Genomic DNA, 16,132 nt, shown 5'->3' with positions numbered 1-16,132 from the left:
TGTAATAGGAAAGGGAGTGAGTTGTGGATTGGGAAGTCCTTGGTTCAAGTCATGCCTCTGCCATGATCTCACATGATGGCTTTAGACAAGCCAGTCTTTCTCTTAGGCCCAGTTCATATGTAACACTTGGCCAAGCCATGGCTTATCCCAAGTGAGCAAATGTGCAGGTTCCTGGAGAGAAAATCATGGCTGTTAGTGCTTTGCCAGCCCTGCTGCTATGCTATCGGGAGCTAAGTCATGGTTTGACTCAGTGTTGTGGCCCAACCTGGGCTTGTGCTTTATTTCCCCGAGACAAGCCAGGAGTCCCAGCATTTGAATGTAACACTAAGCAAAACTATGGCTTAGCTCACAGCAGTGCAGCAAGGCCAAAAAGCAGCCATATCTTCACTCCAGAATGCCCTTGTCCGTGCTAAGCCACATTTGGCTTGGCTTTACATGCGAATCATGTCTTAGCCTCAGTGCTTCCCTCTCATCCGCAATATTTACTTCTAAAATAAGAATAACAACCCTGATCTACTTTAAAGGGCTGTTGTAAGGATTGTAGTAGGGTAATGGATGTGATACATTTTGGGCATTCTAAAACAGTATATAAAATGTATATCACAAACTAAATGGAACCACACAGTCTTAATTTTAATTGTCAGTAAATTTTTCTTCCTTTCTCCCCCATCTTGTGAGGTTAACCCTTTTATGTCTTCCCTGGATTTTCTGCTTGTGGCCTCTTCCTGTGAGCCTTTGTGCTGGCATTGGTACTCGTATATTTTGGATAGGATATTGGGCAGATAACTCCATGTCCTAAAAATCTTCCACTTAAAACTGAGAACATGAGTCAGTCCTCACCCTACAGTGTACGTGTCCAGAACAGACCACACTGGGGGCAGGGATGTAGGTTAATGAACAGATATTCCACATGCTGGAGTTTTGCATGAGGAGAGGATTTGGTAGAACACTGGATCATGCTGCAAAGATCCTCTGGAAACTCAGTGTCTTAATCTTCAAAACCAGAACCAAGATGTTGGGGTTCCCAATTTGGTACTATGGCATAGTGTGGAAAATGTTCCCAGAAAATGCAAGTATTCTTTTAGTGGGACTAGCTCTGTGCTGATTGCAAGAAGCCAAACATGCAAATGGCTTAGCCTCATTAATCACTGCCTGTGTGTTCTGGTCGTGTGGACTGGTGGTGGCAGAGCTTTCCAAATGTTTTGACTTTGCATTGCAAGTGCTGAAACAGCACATTAGAGCCACCTAGGCCATCCTTGGAGTGGCTGCGTAAGGTGGATTTTATTGGCAAAGAGAAACATTCGGATAGGTTGGGACATTGCCTTAGCTTTGGGAATTGCTGGTGCAGCAGAGCGGGTAAGAGGCTTTAAACTACTAACTGAGAAACCCCCAGTTCATTTGGTGCTTCTGCTATAGCCACTCTATTTCAGTCTTCCATCTGCAATAGTGCAGAATAATAATTTTACACATGGTTGTTAGAATTACAGGAATAGGAACATCTTTCAGTGGAAGGCCACATATCCTTCTGGGAAACTTTCTGGGGGCACATGCTAGCAATGGGTGGGACCAGAGGCAGAAGTGGGTAAGGCAACAGATGATGATTTTGCCTTTGTACAGTATGCTAATATCGCACTCGTACATGCCCCTGTATCCTCCATCCAGGCAAGAAATAGTATTATCAGAGTTCAAGGACACATTCCAGACAGGCAAAAATAAGGCGATTGCAAAGCAGAGCTAACAGCTGGTATAGCACAATTGGGAAGAGACCCTGGCTGGGAGGCCAGTGCCTGTGAGTTCAAATCCCCACTCGTGTCTCCAGGGTGTCAAGGGCCAGCTAAATCACCCCTACAGGGAGTGGCTCAGGGGTGACGTGCCCTGCCACCTCTGCAGCCGTGGGCAAGCTGCATAGTCCCAAGGAGCCCAGTTGCCCCCCAGCTGGCAGTTGCAGATAAGGAAGGGGCTGGCTTGTGCAGCTGTGGCAAGCTGAGCAGGCCCTAGCCAGCTGTGGAGGACTAGCCTCAGAGGAAGGCAATGGTAAACCCCCTCTGAATACCGCTTACCATGAAAACCCTATTCATAGCGTCGCCATAAGTCAGGATCGACTTGAAGGCAGTCCATTTCCATTTTCAAAGCAGAGCTGCTGAGGGAACATGTCCTGGGAAGAAGATGGGGTGTGGAGAGTCCCAAAGGCCAGAGAGGCAGGCATGGAGGAGTGCATGTGGCCCCCTGTTCTGATGTTCCCCACCTCTCTGAAATCAATTCCATCTCCAAATCATCAGCATTCAGTTTACTAATGAAGACCTGAAGCTGTGAGCTCTGCAAAATCCATGAAGAGTGTCTTTTAATATCAAGTTTGGAAAAGGCGTTGTCAATCCCACTGCATGCACCACAGGGCTAAAAATACTCTTTGGATGCAGGTGTTCTGAGTGTGATTATGCTCCCCCCCCCCCGGCCTTGCTCTGAGAATAAGGGCAGGGATCAGGATTAACCACCCCTGTGTGTTCCTGGATGTGAAACCAAACCCACAGCCCTACATTCCTACAATGGTTGCTGGAAATAACATCTGCTTATGAGAGAGGGATGTAAAACCACAAGGACCCAGCCTTGCCTCGCTACGCCTGTGGCAGGCTGAGGGATGTGGTGTCCCAGCAATCGCAAAGCTGCTGTGCATGGCGCTCTATTTCTGGGGCCTTATGGTAGCTACTGCTTTATAAGGAACCGGTTGCTTTGTAATTATCATTCCCTTTTGCAAACATTTAAGGCTGTCATTTGCAGCTGTCCAGTGCCTAATTCTCTGCAAATAAAGCTTTCAGTTCAACAGGCAGAAAGCTGCCTAGTTGCTCTTGGATGCTGCTTGTGAGCATAGTGGCAATAGCAGCTGCCTCTTTTCCACTTGCCTGTGCTTGGCCCATCCAAAGGCGCTATGTCAATCGCACACACTGCTGCCGAGTACATGCTCTCGGATGCTTTGCTTCCAGATCCAAATGGCTCCAGGGCAAAGCGGCTTCGCTTGGAGTTATCCTGTGACCGCATTGTGAAGTTTATCACAGTGGGGCTGCCCCTCCTCCTGGTGTCCCTGTCGTTTGCACGGGAATTTTCCACTGGTATGTTCAATTCCTTTCTTTACTATTATTGTTTGTTCCTCTGTTGCAGGTGTGGAGAGTGTTTGGCCTTCCAGAAGTTGCTAAACTACAACTCTCATCAGCCCCAGCAAGTGTGGCCAGTGGCCAGGGATGGCAGGAGTTGTAGTTCAGCAACATCTGGAGGGCGAACAGTTTCCCACACTTGCTCTTTTTGTTGAAGGGTTGTAGCTAAACCACTTAAAAATCTTTTTACAATGGGTTGGCTTCAGACCGTGCTATTTGCATTTAGGTCCCATGATTAAAATCAGTGTAAAAAGTTAGTGGTATATGTAATGATCACAATGGGAACTAAATACATCTTAGTCTGGATCCAGTCCAGTGTCTTTTGACTAAATCTGGAAATTCATAATCTGACCTTCCCTATTCTTAAACTAAAAGTGAGCTGAAATGAATTTGGTTGAAAAACTCTTCTGCAAAAAGTTGACACTGAATACTCTGTAGATGTTCTGTCTGCACTCAGATATTTGCTAGATATTCACTAAATGGTTGATGATGATATGCTATGATACTTGATATTAGCATTTGCTCTTTGCTAGTTGATATGTAATACTATTTAGTTATTGACATCCTATATGCTTTCATATTCAGCACCTGCCAAGACAAGTGAAGAAATGTCAAGAAGGCTAAAGCTGTAAATTCAAATTTTGAAATGAAAATTTATCTCCAAATTGTGTTAATTTAAATAAACAAACAAATAAGCAGTAGCTATCCAGTAGTTTTGCTCAACTTGGTATTTGTATATACATGGATGAAGAGAATTAATTTTTTATGTTATGGTTGTGTAATTAATAACATTCCTTTAGATTACATACAAACTTTAACTAGTAAGCTACAAGATATTTTACATGAAAACTTAATGTGTATTGGAACAAAATTGTATTTTCTTTTAATTAAATAAATAAAGAAGAATTCATTATTGTATGTTATTTTCATTAATATATGCACTTTGCGTGCATTTTTCACTAGTATACACATTTTTGTACATATCCTATGGCTGGAGAACTGAATTGCATAATTTGGAAATAGGAGAATTTTGCACTTCATGCATTGGTTTGGTTTTGGTTCCCATACTGGTTTGAGAAGTGCACATTAAAATGCCAATGAAACTTAATTACTCTAATTACTCTGGTGCAACAGCTCAGCTGAATCAAGCAATTTATCACATTATATCCCAGTGTGCTCTTTATTTATTTATTTGGCATTTGAAGTGGCACAGAGAAGATCAGCCTGTGATAAGCTGCTGCACATGAACTGCAGTTCCATGTGCTGACTATCACCAAGGGCTGTTGCCAACATAACAGGGCTGTTGCAATACTCTGCAGTTAAGTGATTAGGAGCAGCTTGACCATGACTGTCTGCTTTCAAGATCTGGGGATGGAACCTGGAGTCTTTCTGTTCATTGCCCAGGAAGACTCTCCACTTGCTTGAGTCTCACAGTTGCTGCTGCCACCACGGTGAAGCATCCAGCTTTGCTACAGTAGATGGAGCAGATGGATGAACTACTAGTGGAAACGGCACTCTAGGCTAATGGCTCTGTTTCCTCCTTGTCTTCCATTCCAGGCTCCCAGATCAGTTGTTTCTCTCCTGCCAACTTCACAGGGAAGCAATCTGCCTACATTGATGCTGTGTGTTGGGACTCCTTGTTTCACTATGACCCTGACACCCTGGGAGATTCTAGATCCAGGTCCCTCTGGGTCCTCAAGGTATCAGGGTGGGACATCTTTGCTTTTCAAAGGAAGGACTATTATATTTATTATTAATATAGCATGGCACTTTATAGAGAAGCGTTCATAGAGGGGTTCTAAAGTCTGCCTGAACACATGGGCATTTTGGGTGGGGCTCGGTTGTATTGTGTACGTACACACACACACACACAGAGTTCTAAAGAGCCCCCGGAGAACAGTGTTGTCAAAATAAGTTGGGCCAATGAATCATTTTCTCTCCCTTATGCCCTGAATGCCTCGGCATTCCTTCCTGTGCTTTTTTCTCTTTCCTCCTAGGTCTTTCCATATTCCATGCTGGTTATTGCAGTTGCCATGTATCTACCTTACCTGCTCTGGAGATATGCAGCTGCCCCATCGCTCAGCTGCGACCTGTTCTTCATCATTGATGAACTGGATAAATCCTACAACCGTTCCATCCGCTTAGTGCAGCACATGGTCAAACTCCAGCAGACTGGGACTGACCCAGAAGAACTGTGGGAGGAGTATGACAAGTAAGCCCTAACTGATGGCCTAGGCAGTAGAATCATAGAACAGTAGAGTTGGAAGGGGCCCATAAAGCCATCGAGTCCAACTCCCTGCTCATTGCAGGAATCCAAGTCAAGTGAGAGCACATGGTTTGCATGCAAAAGGTCTCAGGTTTAGGCCCTGGCATCTCCCCTTAAAGAGTTGGGTGGCACATGATGGGAAATGCACCCCTCTCTGCTAAGACCCTGGAGAGCTGGTAGAGTAGGGTTAATGGGCAAAGGATCTGACTTGGGATGGGGCAGCTTCCTGCGTTCTTAACACAGGGTTGGGGAATCTGTAGCACTCTAGATGTTGTGGGACTCTGACTCTCATCATCCCTGAGCATTGGCCATGCTGGCTGGGGCTGATGGAGTCTAGCCGCACCTGGGCTTGCTAGGGTGTTGGCAGCATCCTCAGCTGTTGATGGTTCTGCTGCTTTCTTTTGTCTTGCAACTTGAGAATGGAGGGATAACCCTTCCAATGTTTGGCTTGAGAGCACCTAAAGTGCCTTCCTGGCCCTGCCTGCATTTGTCTCAGATGCCCTGTAACATCCCGTTTAGCCTATCCAAAACATTTATCACGGGATTGGTCCCTGACACAGGCAACCTAGTTCCAGCTGAGTCTCCTTGAACAACCAACAAATCACTACCTCCTTTTCTTCACTAACTAAGCCCTTGTACTCTCTGTTAAATTAGTCCTTGTGCATAGAAAAGTAGCCTGTCAGGAAAGAGCGTTCTAGGCTAGCTTTATCCTGACATGCTAGCTGTCAATGCTCAGGGAAATTGTTTGCAATGGAGGAGTGGCTTTTTGTGAGAAATGGCTGCAGGCTGTGTACAGCTTCCCAGGGAGGGGATGGAGATGCTACTGGAGAGAACTAGCTGCCCCCAAGGTATTACTGGGAGAGCAAATGGTTTGGCATCAGTGGAGACTGGTGGCTTCAGTGTCAGTGGGACAGGGAATCTGCTCTAGGTGTTATTCTGAACTTTCAAGGAGCTGTCCAAGGTGCTAAAACCTGTTCCCCAAATAGGTTCAGCACTGTGGACAGCTCCTTGGAAGTTCGGACTGAAGCCCAGAGTGGATTCACTGCCTCACTGGCATCACAGCCACCAGTGTCCGTGGCTTGGCATATGTGTGGGGTGGGAGTATGAGGAGTTGTTTGGGAGCGTGTCACTGTAAGTGCCTTCTAGGTGCTTTTGACTGTGACAAGCGTCTGAAAACAGCTAAGCCATCTCTGCTGGAGCACATGGCCTGCAGTTCCCCCCACCCCCTCCAGTGATCCCATTAGGGGTAGGATTTTGGGGGCAGAGATCCAGGTCTCTCACTCAGCAGAATGTGCAGGAGGACCCCCAAACACTGCAGGGCAGGCAAGAGGTCAGTCCAGGATTTGAACCTCCATCCTAGAGGCCACATGTGGCCCTTCAGGCCACTCTAACTAACCATTGGGATGCTCCTCAGGCCACACAAGCTTCCTGAACAACACCCCTCCCCAGCCCTGATTTGCAGCCTCCTTGGGTATGTTGGCTGGGGTGGAATGTTCCCCCTGAGCTCTGCTAGTGCTTTGTGCTCGCCTGGAGGTAGGGTAGAGAGGAGGGTGTAAGTCTGTGTAGAAACTAGCCTGCTATACAAAGGCAAAATTAATGGTAGTTGCTCTGCCCACTTTTGCCTCTGGCCCCGCCCTTCACAAGCATGTGGCCTGCAGAAGGTTGTCCAGAAGAGAATGTGGCCTTTTAGGCTGAAACAGTTTCATCATCCCTGAGATAAGTGATGTAATACACATTACCATCTAAAGAAACATCCTGCCCTTGGTAAGAACATCTAAGTCGAGAGTCTAAAATTACTTGACTGTGCCACTGCAGCCCACCCCTCCCCTTGTTGGAAGTATAGCAGCAGGGATCATCCCGTGTTCAACCTAAGGGTTAATTCTATCATGAGCAAGTCAACTAGCTAAGAGGAGTCAGGCGGAGGTGCTGCCTAGCAACCAGGCAGAGTGGCATGATCCTTGCTGAGGTAACCTGTACTCTGATTGGCTGTGTAGTTCTGAGGGAGTTTCCCCATGTAAGTGCTGTTGAGTATCTTCCTGCTAGGCCTGAACCCTGTAAAGAAAGACAAAACCTCTCTGTTTCTTTCTCCTCAAGTTATATCCTTTTCCTCAGGAAAGGATATCAATTTCTTTTCTTTCTGGACTCTGTCTTATTCAAGTCACTCTGCTAACACCCCTTGCTCCTGTTCTCTTTTCAAGCTGTACTGTAGCTATAAATCTTAACAGTCCTTGTTTTTTCTTTGCCCAGGGCTCGCAGGGAGCGCTATTTTGAATTCCCTCTACTGGAGCGATACCTCACTTGCAAACAGCGCTCCTACTATCTTGTTGGGATCTACGTGTTGCGGAACCTCCTCCTCCTCTTCCTCCTCGCTGCCACCTGTCTCTACTTGGGCTACTGCCATGTGGCTGTCTTTTTCCAAGATGAGTTCAGCTGCTCCATCAAGGTGGGCCTGCTAAGAGATGAGCCTCGTGTCCCGGACTCAATCCCATGCAAGCTCATCTTCTTCTCGGTCTTTCAGTTGACCAGCATCTGCATTGGGTGTGTGTACATCCTCTTGGGACCGGTTGTCATCTACCATTTACTCCAGCTGTGTCAGTGGGACAAACGGCTCCTCTCCATCTACGAGATGCTGCCAGCTTTCGACCTCCTCAGCAGGAAGATGTTGACCTGCCCTCTGAACGACCTGAACATCATTTTGCTCTTCCTGCGTGCCAACATCTCGGAAGTCAAGTCCTTCAGCAGGCTGAGCGTGCTCTGCACCCTGAGGGACGTCACCACAGACAAGGAAAACATTGACACGGTGGTGGATTTTATGACCCTCCTGGCTGGCTTGGAGATGTCAAAACCTAAGCATAATCTCTGCGCCAATGGAAACTCACCTCATTCCAACAGTGAAATTATTGGTGAGTGTTGTCAACGGAAGACAAAGCTTTCTCATATTTTGTGGGCGATAGTCACAGCCCAGTTCGGACTTGTTCATAACTATTCCTTTTTGGCTGCAGCAAAACCAAGGAAGAATCTTGTAGCATCTTAAGGACTAACACATTTATTGTAGCTTTGTGGATGAGAGTTCACTACTCCAGTGGCCTCTGGTCCATGAGAGAGAATGGGGCATTGCCCCTAGCAAGCCTCCACCTGCCTGCCCTCTTTTGTTGTTGTTATGTGCCTTCCAGTTGATCACGACTTAGGGCGACCCTATGAATCAGCAACCTCCAATAGCATCTGTCGTGAACCACCCTATTTAGATCTTGTAAGTTCAGGTCTGTGGCTTCCTTTATGGAATCAATCCATCTCTTGTTTGGCCTTCCTCTTTTTCTACTCCCTTCTGTTTTTCTCAGCATTATTGTCTTTTCTAGTGAATCATGTCTTCTCATGATGTGTCCAAAGTATGATAACCTCAGTTTCATCATTTTAGCTTCTAGTGACAGTTCTGGTTTATTTATTTATTTTATTTATTTATTTTTAAAACTTATATACCGCCCGACTAGCAATAGCTCTCTGGGCGGTGAACATAGATACAATAAAATACAATATAATACAAAACATCAGTCTAAAATCAAATTTCACAGTCTAAAAACAGCAAAGGCTAAAATCAAATTACAAACATTACAATCATTAACAAAAAATTAAAATGCCTCGGAGTAGAGAAAGGTTTTAACCTGGCGCCGAAAGGATGATAGTGTCGGCGCCAGGCGAACCTCCTCGGGGAGACTATTCCATAATTTGTTTTGACACCCAATTATTTGTCTTTTTCGCAGTCCATGGTATACTCAAAGCTCTCCTCCAACACCACATTTCAAATGAGTTGATTTTTCTCTTATCTGCTTTTTTCATTGTCCAACTTTCACATCCATACATCGAGATCGGGAATAGCACGGTTGGAATGATCTTGACTTTGGTGTTCAGTGATACAGCTTTGCATTTGAGGACCTTTTCTAGTTCTCTCATAGCTGCCCTCCCCAGTCCTAGCCTTCTTCTGATTTCTTGACTATTGTCTCCATTTTGGTTCAAACTAGGGAGGTGGCACTGCCTGTTAGCTTCTTCCCCATAGTTTATTTATTATTTGATCCATATCTCGCCCTTCTTCCCAATAGGAGCCCAGGGTGGCACACACGAGCACTAAAAACACTTTAAAACACTTTAGTTCAGTGTTCGCCTTATAGAACTCAGCAGGGACGAGGACGGTGACTGAACTAGAATTAGTTTTCTCTGCCTGTCACTACCTTTACCTCCACCTACTGGCAGTCTCCCTGCCTTCCATCCTATCAGTTCCAATAGGCACCAGCCACCAGCGACCTACTCCATCACAGCTTCTGCCACAATAGATTTCTCAGTGTTCTAAGATGCCACAAGATTCTTTGCTATATTGGTCCCTTGTTATTGATACCTCATTCCTCCTTTTCTCCTCTCCTCTGGAAACGGAAATTGCCGTCCCTGTCTCCAAGGCAGGAGCCTCCATTTTGCCTGTTGTGAAACATGATAACTCAGGACTGGTAATGTTTTCTTTTACATTCTTATGCACTTTTGGTGATTGCTTTTTTTTAAAAAAATGTACATGCTCAGGTACAGAAATACTGGTGCAAAGGCCCATGATGGAAAAGGTACTGGAGGGCAGGGGAAGGACACACAAAAAAATAGACTGTTAGCACACTAGTCACCTACAGCAAAGCATTTTCATTGGCCAAACCTGGAGGGGGAATGGGTTGATCTGCCAATCAGTTGTGAAATCTCTGAAGCAAATTTTTAAAAAACACACTCAAGCTGATCCCACCAGTTTTAGTAAAAAGGGGAGGGGTTTGACTAGCATCATGTGTACCCCCAGTTTCAGAAGAGAAAGGTGGAGACGACTGGAACTGGCAGAACTGTAAGGATGTCTTGGCTCTGTGCACTAATGTGGATGGCAAGACGTGAACTAGCAACAGATATTTCACTCAGCTTTTAGTAGAACTAGTTGGTTTTCTGATGAATTTTCAAGAGGACTTCATGAAGAAAATGTGGAGAACTGAGGATTGGAAAACTGAAACTTAAATGAACAGATTTGCCCATCCTTACTTTCAGCTCCATGCGTTGCTGTCCTATTTGGTAGTTAGTGTACAGTTAGGAATTTAAGAGCAAGTGACAAAGAGGGCACAATTTTATTCCAAACCTTCATCATGAGTACATATATGCAAAATCAGCAAGTCTACGTGCATACATTTGTCCAAGTTGCTGAATTTGTCGTTTTGTGTTGCAAAAAGTGGGGTTAAATGCTGGCAGCCAACTTAGATTGCTTTCTTATTTTAGAACGTACACTGACATTAGCGTGTAGCTCAGACTAAGTCTTGCCTTTTGGTCTTGGAGAGATGTTCTGCTGTGCCACATGATAATTACTTATGTATACTATTGGGCTTGGTTGTGTTAACACTTGCAGTAGGGGCCTCACAGTGTATAACCCAACCACTTCATAATCAGCTGTTTGTTGTTATATATATATATTTAAAAAAACATTTGGGTGTATAAGAGACGCCTCAAAGTGGTTGAGGCCTTCCTGCATTTTGGCAAGCTCTGGAAACTTCCTTAGCATAGCAAATGACAAGGAAGAAAAAGGCATGTTGTGACTGCCATTTCTGTAACTCTAGGGGGGGGACACAGTTTTCTTTCAGAGAGCAGCTCCAAGGCTATGTGCAGCAAAGCACACAACATCCATGGAAGCAGCAAAGCCCAGGATATCGGATTGCCCCTACCCAGCTCCAAAGAGGAAAGATTCACTGCTAGACCACATTATTATTTTTCCAAAAACCTGTTGTTCTGCTGAACGCAAAGCTATACAGCTGACAATATTTCTTAAATATCTATAGCTAAATTTCTGCTGCCTTCTGCCCCCCTCTCACCCCCCAAAAAGAACCAATGTTCCACGGATGAATGTGCAAAGATCCTTGCATACCTCTGTATGTGGCCTGTGGCTAACATAGGAAGCTACTTTATACAGAGTCAGCGCTACTGGCCCATCTAGCAGAGGACACTGACTGGCAAGCGGGTCTCTAGGGTTTCAAACAGGGTTTCTCCCAGCCCTGCTGGGGAAGCCAGGGATTGAACCTGGGGCCTTCTGCAAGTGAGCAGATGCTCTGCTGCTGAGCTACAACCCTTCCCCATAAAGTCCATCCTTGGTCAAAGACTGAGATGTTAATTTTACACTGATTCAGATTTAAAAACAAAAACAAAAAAAACCCTAGTCATCAGACTATGGAAACAAGAAAGTGATGAAGGGAACTACATACCCATAAAAATGAATACAAGTTAACATCAATAAAATTGACCCCGACCCAGAATTCCACACTGGCATAGGAAGAGATCTTTCCCCTTCTTTCTTAAAAGCCATGTCCTGGGAGTTGTGTTGCTCCTGGCCTCTTGTTAGTTCTATGCTGCAACCAGCCTGGCCTCCCCAGCAGCAGAGAGGGAGATCTTATCCCCCCCCGCAGTTCAGTCAGGGAAAGCCCCCAAGTCAGCAGAGGATGAGAAGCAGGTGGTATGAATGTAGGGAGGCAGCTATCTACTTTCATTCCCCAGAGGCAGCCAATGATAGCAGAGTTTGGAGAGAAGCTCCCCAGCTGTAGCTGGAGGGAGGACAGTCCATCACAGTCCCTTTGCATGGTGGCCAGAGCAGGAGAGGGCTGTTGCTCACATGTCCTGCTTGTGGGCTTCCTATAGGCATCTGTTTGGTCACTGGAATAAAGGGGGTTGCGTCCAACTAAGTTCTACCCAGAGTTGACCCACTGAACCTAACTTGGTCATGCCCATTAAGGTCAAGGGGTCTACTCTGAGTAGAACTAGCACTGGCTGCAACCCAGGATGTTTTGGTCTCAACCAGCAGGGTTCTCCTAATGTTCAACATTATGCCCAATCAGCCAGCTAGGTGGTGGTGAGAAGAGTTCCTTCCAGCACTGGGGAGGAGATTTGGGCACCCCATCAGCATTAGTCGGAGAGTGGGACTCTGCCTTCTGAAGTGAAATGAGTCTGGGGCTACTGCCCCCCAGGGCTGTTTTGCCCCATGCACAATGAAATGTCTTGGGAAGGGACAATAGCTTAGTGGTAGAGCACATGCTTTGTGGATTCAATCCCTGGCATCTCCAGGTCTTTTTGTAAAGGAACCGGTCACAGGTTGTTGCAATATTCCTACAAGCCCAGTCCCAGTACGTACGCTTTTGGTTCCAGTAATGATGACTATAGGGACTGCAATACCGCAGGGCCCCTTATACTCTTTCTACCACCTCTGCATCTATTCCATGTGCAGATACCCTCCCTTCTTAAAACCCAGCAAAGGCAGGAAGCCAAAGCCAGACTGATCGTTTGAAACAGGAATGTTATTGATAAATAGAAGCAAACACAAGAACTCACTCAGCAAGCAAAGTAAACGTAATACTCACAAACATTAAAAGACAGCAAGTATCCTTGGCCCACCGCCTCTCCTTTCCCCGACTGGACAACACATGCCTCTGGGTTTCAGAGTAAGCTAACGGCCCTGAGCTGTCCCTGGGTTCCCACTTAAATACTCCCTTCTCCCCACTTCCAGTAAAACCGTCCCATTAATTAACTATTAATATCATGCTAATCTTCCTACGATGATTGGGTCTTACTCTCCTTAGAATATACCCCTCTTCCAAGAAGGATCTGCCCGTCTACGTAGTTTGTTTATCCCAAACTTCACCATGTTCCTTTTTTGTGTGGTAAACCTTGTAGTGTTTGCCCTAAGGTGATCTTCTTTATTAAAGTCTTATCTGATGCTATATCTATTCTCTTATTATGGTTACCTATAATCTATACCTATATAAACCTAGATCAATGGTTTTATTTCAACTATACCTTATATTACCTCTAGTTTTGGCATTTTATAGTCTTTATCATCCTATGCATGCATACTGGAATAGCAAAGCTAGCTTCCTCATTTCAGCTTGCTAGGGACAACAGCAGGATGCTCTTTGAAAATTTCCAACAGTGCTTGTTGTTTTGAAGGCACATGGTGACCCTATGAACCAGTGACTTGCAAGAGCATGTTATAAACCACCCTGTTCAGTTCTTGTAAGTTCAGGTCTGTGGCTTCCTTTATGGAACCAATCCATGTCTTGTTTGGTCTTCTTCTTTTTCTACTCCCTTCTTTTTTTTCCAGCATTGTCTTTTCTAGTGAATCATGTCTTCTCATTATGTGCCCAAAGTATGGTAACTTCAGTTTCATAATTTTAGCTTCTAGTGACAGTTCTGGTTTAATTTGTTCTAACACCAATTATTTGTCTTTTTCGCAGTCCATGGTATGTGCAAAGCTCTCCTCCAACACCACATTTTGAATGAGTTGATTTTTCTCTTATCCACTTTTTTCAGTCTAACTTTCACATCCATAGAGATTGGGAATACTATGGTCTGAATGATCCTGACTTTAGTGTTCATGCTTCTCACTTCCATGTTCCTATTGTATACGTTGTACAACTCCGGACTCTCCTTTCGCATTTGTGTGCATCAGCCTCTGGGCTTCCTTTTGGCTTTGACCCAGTGGTGTCATTAGTCACATCATTACTCGTACTTGTCCATTGTTCTTCCCCAGTAGCTTGCTGAATGCCATCTGATCTGGGGGTCTCATCTTCCAGCACTATCTCGTGTTGCATTTTGGATACTCTGTTCCTCGGGCTTTCATGGTAAGAGGTATTCACAGATGGTTTACCATTGCCTTCCTCTGAGTGTGCAGATATAGCCTGGGGTTGCTTTGCAATCAACATATTCAAGGAAGTTTGAGAGTCTTATTTCCTAGGTATAGATAGCACCTACCAAACCATCCCATCTTCAATGAAACTACTTCTGTCCAATATGAGCCCTGGACAGGTCAGACTTAACAAATTAACCCCACAACCTCTGACCAAACCTATATATAAGGTTTGCATTTTTATGTAACAATCCATTTACTTCACATGGTATAAGGCAGCTTCCTATGTTCCCAGTATAAGACAACTTGCCTGGGTTCTCAAACCTCATCAGCTCTTTTTCCCAGGTCAGGTTCAGATGATGAACCAGTGCTGGAGCATTTTATTTTATTTATTTATTATTTGGTTTATATCCCGCCCTTCCTCCCAGCAGGATCCCACAGATACATTGCGAATCAGTGAAAGTACTTTCTAGGGACGGACAACACACTCATGTCTTGGGTGATGCCAGGAGAAAGGCTCTTCCATCAGGCCTCCTGTGCCATAGTGTGAAAAGAACCACTGAACGGAAGGCCGCAGATGAGTCACTCTCAAAGTAGCACTTAGTGTGAGACAGCAATGTTGTTTATGAACGCTGTAGTGTGACAAAAGTCCCTGAAAAGCTTAGGCCCTGAAATAGCCTTCTGTTACCATGCTGAAGATAAGAGTTTGCCCCCAGCACATCAAATGCCACCTGAGAATTTTGCCTGTAACTGAGACCATACATTTAAAACACACAATTTCTCCCAAATAATCCTGAGAACAGGAATGGTGGGAGTTGTAGTCCAGGAATATATGAGGCCACACATTCTCTCTCTCTGTGCTGTCTTGTTATTTGTGTATTTACTTGCATGTGCAGTACAGATAGTGTAGCAGATGATACTCTTGTTGTGCGCACTGCAATGCTTAGAAGCCCCTGCCTTGGTATGTTTTAGCTGTAGCTTCCTGAGCTGGACAGGAGAAGCAGGTAAGATCATGAACCTAACTCTGTCCTATGACCAAGCCTTTTGGGTTTCCTCCTCCTCTTCCAGGCATGCCAGAAATTACCAGTTGTGCTCAGTGAAGCAGTATCCATGCCATTGATTGGTTTGTCAATGAAAAGTAGCATCAGTCTAACATTATATTTTCTTTCCTGTACCTAGAAATGAAGCCTGCCTTGGGTTCTAAAGAAGACTGACATTCCCTCTGGCCTCGCTTGACTTGACGGAGCAGCCAACAGCAGAACAAATGGGGCTAATGAATAGTGATGGAGCACACACACCAGGCAACACTCCTATGCATTGGTGACAGCAACATGCTGTGTACCTTTATCATGATTTCAAAGCTGTATTATGTTCCCCTGGCATGACAGGAGTATGTATGCATCATCCTAAATGCTTGTTTCTTTACTGGGTACTAAGTCCACAGAACACAATATCTGTAATATAATTATTGCATGCTGGCTACAGGTTGCTGGCAGATGCCTTTGTATTGTTAGAGGCTTAATGTTCTCATAAAGGTAAGGCTGCCACTTGTTCTGGCAGTCATTTGCCTCTTAATAGTTGCCTTACAGGTAAAAATTCAACAGATGCAACTTGCATGGCAAGCATGATTTACCTATTTAATGTTACAAAACTGTGAAAGGCATAATAGCCTTTTCCGTGGGAAAGAAGCAGTGATCTTATGTTGTGTGCAAATGTTTATCTTACCCACAACTCATTTGTCTCTCTTCCTGTATTAATTCTGTAGACTAATCTCCATTAAATTTAATTCCACATTGATCAGTTTAGGGCACTTGTTTGACTTGGTTCTGGTGTGGAAAATGTGTTGCAAGCTGGATCATGTCAACAGTTCATGAAATAATCCATGAATTCCATCATAAGCTTTTTCTCCAGTCTACAACCAGCAACCACCATCTTATAAATCAAGATTCATTATAATACCCATAAATATATGGTTTAATAATACGGTTTAATAAATGAATGAATTTATTTAATTCGGTCCAAGACCAGCAATGGTTTAATAAAAGGTTTAAT

The 16,132-nt window shown here is 44.7% G+C and overlaps 1 protein-coding gene across 1 annotated transcript; it reads left to right on the top strand.

Moving 5' to 3' along the window:
- The first annotated feature begins 35 nt into the window (after positions 1-35).
- On the top strand, positions 36-15,867 carry PANX3 (pannexin 3). The gene is made up of 5 exons (XM_061592340.1): positions 36-3,104; positions 4,704-4,846; positions 5,144-5,358; positions 7,660-8,315; positions 15,260-15,867. Exons 1-5 carry the CDS (start codon positions 2,924-2,926, stop codon positions 15,292-15,294), a joined length of 1,230 nt encoding a protein of 409 aa, XP_061448324.1. The 5' UTR covers positions 36-2,923; the 3' UTR covers positions 15,295-15,867.
- The last annotated feature ends 265 nt before the right edge of the window (positions 15,868-16,132 follow it).

Source organism: Rhineura floridana, chromosome 12, assembly GCF_030035675.1.
Source record: "Rhineura floridana isolate rRhiFlo1 chromosome 12, rRhiFlo1.hap2, whole genome shotgun sequence".
In the NCBI taxonomy this organism is placed as follows: domain Eukaryota; kingdom Metazoa; phylum Chordata; class Lepidosauria; order Squamata; family Rhineuridae; genus Rhineura; species Rhineura floridana.
This window is presented reverse-complemented; position numbering and strand designations above follow the sequence as displayed.

What these genes read in the sequence shown, in the direction of transcription:
- PANX3 (XM_061592340.1), top strand. Translation starts at nt 2,924, where the DNA reads ATGTCAATCGCACACACTGCTGCCGAGTACATGCTCTCGGATGCTTTG. An exon ending in TGCACGGGAATTTTCCACTG is followed by an intron (nt 3,105 to 4,703) that starts GTATGTTCAATT and finishes CTTCCATTCCAG; the next exon opens with GCTCCCAGATCAGTTGTTTC. An exon ending in GGTCCCTCTGGGTCCTCAAG is followed by an intron (nt 4,847 to 5,143) that starts GTATCAGGGTGG and finishes CTTTCCTCCTAG; the next exon opens with GTCTTTCCATATTCCATGCT.